Source organism: Cebus imitator, unplaced genomic scaffold, assembly GCF_001604975.1.
Source record: "Cebus imitator isolate Cc_AM_T3 unplaced genomic scaffold, Cebus_imitator-1.0 Scaffold6, whole genome shotgun sequence".
NCBI lineage: Eukaryota > Metazoa > Chordata > Mammalia > Primates > Cebidae > Cebus > Cebus imitator.
In genome coordinates, this window is record NW_016107321.1 from 4,996,419 (window position 1) to 5,004,025 (window position 7,607).

General features: G+C 52.1%; 1 protein-coding gene across 2 annotated transcripts in view; it reads right to left on the bottom strand.

Moving 5' to 3' along the window:
* Positions 1-357: 357 nt before the first annotated feature.
* Positions 358-7,607, bottom strand: part of PNLDC1 (PARN like, ribonuclease domain containing 1) — a 22,919-nt gene continuing 15,669 nt past the window's right edge. Inside the window, exons 13-19 of one of the 2 annotated variants that reach the window (XM_017538095.2) lie at positions 5,191-5,255; positions 4,709-4,762; positions 4,198-4,240; positions 2,372-2,471; positions 1,901-2,076; positions 1,675-1,773; positions 358-607 (exon numbers count right to left, since the gene is read on the bottom strand). In XM_017538095.2, the coding sequence (XP_017393584.1) occupies positions 544-607; positions 1,675-1,773; positions 1,901-2,076; positions 2,372-2,471; positions 4,198-4,240; positions 4,709-4,762; positions 5,191-5,255 (601 nt within the window). In that variant the 3' untranslated portion in view covers positions 358-543. The remainder of the gene's footprint in view (positions 608-1,674; positions 1,774-1,900; positions 2,077-2,371; positions 2,472-4,197; positions 4,241-4,708; positions 4,763-5,190; positions 5,256-7,607) is intronic. The other variant, XM_017538103.2, reaches the window with a different exon arrangement.

A 7,607-nucleotide genomic window follows, 5' to 3' on the forward strand; every position in this document is an offset into this window, starting at 1 on the left:
GCCCAAGCATGCCCACAGCGAAGGCGCACACTGGGGCTGTGGGTCATTGCTTCTAAAATGCATGTGAACGTATCAGTTTGTAACATTTATCGAGAATGTCCCCAGTGCACATGACTTTACCTCTTCCCAGCTTCACGTCCTTCCTTTACTAAACTTAGGCAGGCCATTTCTCAGAACTAAGTCGCAACAGCCAATCATAAGCCATTAGTTTTTGTCCCAGAAATAATGTCGCCTTTTCTTCATCTGGTGACCAGCTAGTAGCACAATGACCTGCTCGTGAGACATTAGCTTAAATCCCGAGGCGCTGACTTCTCCACCTGCATTTATAGAAAGGAAAGTTCTGGCCACACACACAGGTACGATACCCAAGGATTGATTTATCATTGATAGTGTTGACGGAATTTCACATTCAGGACGTAACAGAATTTCCAGAAAAGACCAAACAGATCCATCTGCAAACAGAACCTGATTTATACGAACACACCCAGCCCACCTCCCAGAGAGCTTGGGGACCGAGCGTGGCCGAAGGAGGACTCGCTGTGCTCAGGGACCAGATCTTCCGAGGATGAAGGCGAGAAGGGCCCAGGCCGTCATGATGCCACAGACTCTGCAAGACAATGACACGCATCAGTGGCCGGGGCGCCCAGCAGGCCCAGAGGCACCAACACAGGCTCACCCCGCCTCCTTCCCAGTCCTGCACCCTCGGATGTCATTTCTGTCCGTCACTCCCCCGGTGCCGACACTGAGCTTCTACCTCTTGAGGGCAGGCTGACAGAAGGAAAAAGGTTTGCCTCGGAGCTCAGTGTGCTTCTTCAGCAATGCTATTTTCCAACTGACATGGCCCCTAACCAGCAAGCCAGAACCTCACAGAGCTCAACCGACAGCAACCTTTCCAGCTGTTCAGGCCCAAACCCTGGATTCGCACTTGACCCTTCTCTCATCTGTTGCTGACCCCGCCCTGCTGCCCCTGGCTGCACCCAGTTGTGACCAGCTGAAGCATCTCCTTCCTGACTGCTCTCCCGGTGTCACCTCTGCAGTCTACGCCAACATGGATGACAGCCTGAGTTGGGTCATGGATCTCACTGAAACCTCCGTGATCCCCTCTCTCCTGAGAAGCCCACGGTCCTCACTGGGTGGCCCCCAAGGGGAGGGGGGGAAGGGTGCGCACCAGTTCCTTTTCCGGTGTCCCCTCCTTGCTCTTCTGCTCACAGTAGCGTGACTCTCCTGGCGCCTCCTGACAGAAGGGCTCTGCCCTGCTGTCCTCTCTGCCTGAACACTGCTCCCAGGTCACTACCTGGCTCACTCCAAGTCTCTAATGAGGACCCCCATCAGCTTCTTCCAACCGCAGCCTACCACCCACCCTTGACCGTTCTCTCGTTTTTAATAAACACTTGTCACCCAACACATTACAGGGTCCACTTGTTTATCATGTTTCTCCCCCCCGGCCCATGAGCTCCATGAGAGCTGGGATTTTCTGCTTCACTGACAACACCTAGAACGACGACGGGGCCCACACAGCAGGTGCTCAAGAGATAGGCGATGAGTGTCAGTGAATGACGTTCAGGTCACCACACCCGTCAACACCCCCCGGCAACACACACCAGCGAGCAAGCTGTGCTCGAGTCAGACCATGCTGGGATGCCGGGACCGCCAGGCGGCCTCCCCGGTACTTACTGGAGCAGGCAGTTGACGTCTGGGGAGTGCCTCCAGTAGCGGTACAGGGAGACGCGCAGGGTTGGGTGGCTCCGATACTCCTTCAGGATGTTCCGTGCGCTGCCAAAACAAGTTGGCTGCGGTCAGCCAAGCAGCACGATGGCACCGCCTGCTGTGATCAGGCAGTAGAGACAGACACAGGGATGAACTCGGGAGGGGCAGGGGACGCGGACTGAGAGGCACCTACTCCTTAAACTTATTGGTCAGGAGTAGGAACTGGCTTCGTGTGAGTCGCCTGACATCAAACTTGCAGAGATTCTGAAACTTCTGGTAGACTTGCTGCTCGCTGACCCCAGGCCACCTTTTGACGCTGAGGATGAGGATGGGAGGTCGGATACTAGGATAATCTGGACCAGAAAAATTCTAAAAAACATGCAGAACACAAGAGATTTTCCACGGTGTTTCCTGACTTCTTACCCAGTCCAAAGATCTCAAAGGAACTAGGAAAGGTTCTGCTTGGGGCAGGGAGGGGAAGAGAAGGGAGTGGGGGATAAGTCCATGTTGGCTTTGGTGGAGAAACACCAGAGGAAAGAAAAAGCCAGCTTTTATCTCAGCGACCACTAAAAGCCCTCTCACAAGTCCCAGAGCACACTGGCCGCTTCCCAGAGAAGCCTCTGAACTCTGAACGGGGCAACGGGGCCAAATGAGATCCACTCACAATCTTCGGGACCCCCGCTCGGATGAGGTTCACTTGGTTCACGTAAGGAGCCAGCACATCGAGGTACTGAGGAAAGGTCGACTCGGGAACGGGGTCAATCCTGCAAGGACAGAAAATCCTGAAGCAGCCGGGCACATGAAGCTCATCCACTTCCTCAGCCACAGCCAAGGATCCAGTGACAGAACAGTGGAAGGACAATGCCTGGGACGGCTCTACCTCCCTCCCGCCCTCACAAGCCTTGGGGCTCCGGTTAGATGCTTCCCCAGCTGACCAATCTTCTTTTCTGAGAGGGAGGAGTCTCATTCTGTTGCCCAGGCTGGAGTACAGTGGCATGATATCAGCTCACTGCAACCTATGCCTCCCAGGTTCAAACGATTCTCCTGCCTCAGCCTCCTGAGTAGCTGGGATTACGGGCATGCACCACCATGCCAAGCTAAGTTTTGTATTTTTAGTAGAGTTTCACCATGTTGGCCAGGCTGGTCTCGAACTCCTGACCTCATGATCCACCCGCCTCGGCCTCCCAAAGTGCTTGGATGACAGGCCTAAGCCACCCCACCCGGCCCAGCTGGCCGATCTTAAAGCATTCTCAGTGGCCTCCATAGAAGCAGAGCTTCCAGATGTCACCATCTGCTGGTGACGGTTTGGTGAGGGTCCCTCTGCTTACAAACAGCAATAGGCTCAGAGAATCAGTGCGAGGCCACTATTCAGAGAAAGCCCCATGCTGTCCCCTCCTTGGCATGACATCACCCTTGATTCCAAAAGGCATCCCTCACCCCACAGCCTCCACCCACCGCCAGCGCACCCTCTGTCCAGGGAGCGCACACACCTGAGCACAGGCCCCAGCAAAACCATGGGCCAGGCAGACAGGCAGGGAGAGCTTTTAGGCCAGGCCACGAGGATTAAAAGAAATGAAAGACGCGTGACCCAGGGCAACGAGGTGCTCCACTACTGCTAGCTCCTTCACTGTCCAGCACACACATACTCACCAGGGAGGGCCTCAAACAGTCAAACCACAAGAAAGGAACCAGGTTGGCACAATTCTTATTTAAGAAATAAGCTTTCCATACATGTATGTGTCATAGAATGTTTGTATTTATAACATCCACTGCTAAAATGGACAAATATAGGCAGTACCCGAGTTAATATAGTCTGAAAAGGTATCTCTATATCAGTCCCAAAGCACACGAGAATTCCGATTGGCTCCTTGACCTGGCTAAGGCATACTTCACAAACGTGCATGCCAAGGATGGTGCTGTAGAGTGCACACGGAAAATGTGTTTCTGCTGCTTATGTGCCCAGGGCTGCGGGTATCAAGGACGTTGTCACCTTGGGGAAATGCACTGATTCCAATGTGGGGTTCCATTCATGTCTCCCCAGCCTGTGTGCCCCCCAATGACAAATGTGTCATTCATTGAGCTGAACACTTTCTCCTCTTACCTCATCATTGCTTACATGGCCGTAAGAACACAAGTGAGAAGCAGATCAAGCACACACGCCAGGCTGGGAAGGGCTGAGACAGGTGTCAGGACTTACGCCTAACCCCACTGCCTTGGCCTCCTGACAACTGTGGGGATGGGGGCTGGGACCCAGGCAGGCAGGCAGGCGCAGGGGTGGTAGGAAGGACTGCTCCCGTGGCACAGGGCCATTTGTCTTCCACTGCTGTGTGGGCTGCTGCCCAGTCAGGGACAAGATTTCTATGACAGTGACACCCCACATTCGCCCTTCTCTGGTAGAACCCTAGGACTGGAGAGGTCTTGGCTTCCAGCAAGGGCTCAATAAATCCTGACCACTGATTGAACCACGGTATGAAAAGGAAGAACACTTACCTGTGCACTTTCTGTAGTAGTAAATGTGCCACTTTCAAAAGAACTAGGAAGGAAAAAAGAAATGTAATAGACCTTATCAAAATATGCGCGCTCATGCTTCTTCTCATTATGTGCAAGCCAATCTGAAATAAATGGAGAACCCAGGGACGGCAGGGGCATAATGCCAACAAAAAGTGAGTTTCCAGCTGGGTGTGGTGGCTCGTGACTGTAATCCCGGCACTTTGGAGGCTGAGGCAGGCAGACTGCTTGAACCCAGCAGTTTGAGACCAGCCTGGGCAGCATGATGAAACCCCATCTCTACAAAAAATACAAAAATTAGCCAGGTGTGGTAGCGGCACCTGTAGTCCTAGCTACTCAGGAGGCTGAGGTGGGAGGATCACTTGAACCCAGGAGACAGAGGCTGCAGTGAGCAAAGATCCTCACCACTGCACTCTAGCCTGTGCAACAGATGAGATCCTACCTCAAAAAAAAGAAAAAGTGAGTTTCCTTTTAAAGGAACAGCAATCCTTACCTGATCCACAAAGGAAGGCATCATATGCAGCTTCATGGGGGCACTTTGTCTCAACTGAGGCATTTTCCACCATTAGGAGAGAATTGAGCAGTCATTAGAAACACGCCCCCTCCTAACTCACCATCCACAGCAGCTACAGCTCAACCACCCTCCCCATGGTTCGGCAGACCCTTCTGCGGGCCCACACACCAACTTCACCTTGGTTCTCCCCACGACGGAGAAAGCCCCAAGCTCAGGGCTGCCGCATAGACTAAGGACCACATTAAGGACGAAACTGACATCTCCCAAGGCCCTCGGATGCATTCTGGGCTCGCTTGTTTGGGGCAGGAATTACATGGAATAAGTAGAGCAAAGGAAAACCCCACACAAATCTCCCCCACCCCCTGCTGTCCAGGGGCGGGGACCAGGGTCAAGAACAAGATCAACTGAGTACCTCAGCGCTCTGCTGACCATGCAAAAAGTGTTGGCTCATGGGAACGTACCGTATTTCTCACAGCTGATTGCATGAACAATCTCTGGTCCAGAATTCTTGGTTGGATTCAAGTCACTATTAGAAAAAAATAAACAACTTGCTGAAGGTAATCCCTTCTTGTTTTCCCCTCAGTCCCTTAACATATATATACATATTTTTAGAGACAGTGTTTCACCATGTTGGTCAGGCTGGTTGGTCTCAAACTTCCAACCTCGGGTGATCTACCCACCTTGGCCTCCCAAAGTGCTGGGATTACAGACGTGACTGCACCCAGCCCAATATAAAGTTGTTTAAATGTACTGAGGACGTATCTTTAAGGTGCAAATCTAGGCATGGACAGGTAAGGTCTCGCTAACTGAGCAACCAGAAAGGGGAAAGAACAATGGAGCAGGAGGCCCCTGTGGGGTTACTCCAGGCATTTATCAAATGCTTTGAGCCCAGGCACCAAGCTAGACAAGACAGTCTCTGTCCTCCAGGGCTCACTCTCTAGTGGCCTGTCTAGTGACAAATACAGAGACAATTACGCCTGCGTCATATAAACGCAAGGCCTGGGGCAAGACAGTCACACCAGGACCCTGCAGGCTTCTGGAAGCAGGCAGGACTCTTGGAGAGTCCCAAACCACAGGAACCAATGGGGTTCAAGGAATGGGGAGATGGCAGGCATTTCAAGCAGGCAAAGACAGCAGGAAAGGCCAGGAATGGTGGTTCATGCCTGTAATCCCAGCACTTTGGGAGGTTGAGGTGGACAGATCATTTGAGTTCAGGAGTTCGAGACCAGCCTGGCCAATATGGTGAAACCCTGTCTCTAGAAAAAGCATAAAAATTAGCCGGGCGTGGTGGAATGCACCTGTAGTCCCAGCTATTCAGGTGGCTAGGGCAGGAGAATCGCTTGAACCTGGGAGGTGGAGGTTGCAGTGAGCCAAGATTGTGTCATTGTACTCCAGCCTGGGCATCACAGCGAGAGACTCCATCTCAAAAAAAAAGGAGGTCTGACACCAGGAGCTGTGAGGTGAGAAGTGGAGCTGAGGTCCTGTGTGAAGGGAGAGCCAGAGGGTGGGAAGGAGCCCCTATGACAGGCAGGAGCTTCAGAAGCCACGGAAAGACTGATCAGAAAAAGCAGCCCATTCAAATTTACATTCGAGATCATCACTCAGGGAGGGTGTGGGATGAAGAGGGCAGACCACAGGGCTGTGATGCCACTCAGGGACTGCTTCCACAGTTCCACGGTTGGAATGAAAAGACAGTGATCCTGAGAATGCAGAGAAAGGAGAGTTTAGAGATTTACAGGGTCAAGTCCATAAAACTCGACTCGATAGATGTGAACAACTCAGCTGTGTGACCCCTTCCATGTCTTGGCTCCGGGACCTAGGTGAATGGAGATGGCGTATGACAAGGACACCTTCGCATCACTGGTTTTCAATAAGATGTTTTGGAAGCTCATGTGCTTAAACCTCCCTGACCCCTAACCTCCCCCTGTAAACAGGCATCATCAACGTGAGTGTGCCATGAGCTGTCCGTTAGGATCAGGAAAGCCGTCAACAATGGCAGCTAAGATTCAACAGACCTGGACTACATGCAAGGGGCTGTTCTGAGTCCTTCCACAGCTACGAACTCACTCAATCCTCACAACAACCTTGAGAGTTACACGTTATTTTCTCATCTCACAGATGGCTAAATTGAGGCACAGAGAGATTAAGTAATTCTTTCAAAGTTACTCACAGCAAGTTGCAAAGCTGGGATTGAAACCCAGTAAGCCTAGAATCAGAGCCTGTGCATTTACAACAGAATTCTCTCTTCCCTTCACCCTCTTATGCACACACAGCCCCCAGTATACACCTGGTACCATCAAGACTTCAGAGTTTCCAGGCACTGAAGTGTGCTTGAGGGACAGAGAGGAATATCAAGTTGGAGGTGCCCGTAGGTCATGTAGTGTGGGAACATCAAGAAGACAGCTGGTAAACGCAGTGTCCTAGATGCTGAGGTCTGGACTGCAGCTGCACACAGGTGCTGGAAGTTGAAGCCCAGGGGGTGGGCGAGGCCACACGGAAGCCTGGGAATGAGCCGGAAGAGGGCTGAGGGCCCCTGAGAGAAAACTTAGGAGAATGGTAGACAGAATGAACCACAAGGAATGGGTTTAAATAATTCACACACACGGGGCAGGGTGTGGTGGCTCATGCCTATAATCCCAGCACTTTGGGAGGCTGAGGTGAGTGGATCACCTGAGGTCAGGAGTTCGAGACCATCCTGGCCAACATGGTGAAACCCCATCTGCACTACTAAAAATACAGAAATCAGCCACGTGTGCCTGTAATCCCAGCTACTTGGGAGGCTGAGGCAGAAGAATCACTTCAACCCAGGAGGTAGAGGTTGCAGTGAACCAAGATTGTGCCATTGCACTCCAGCTTGGGGGACAAGAGCGAAACTCCA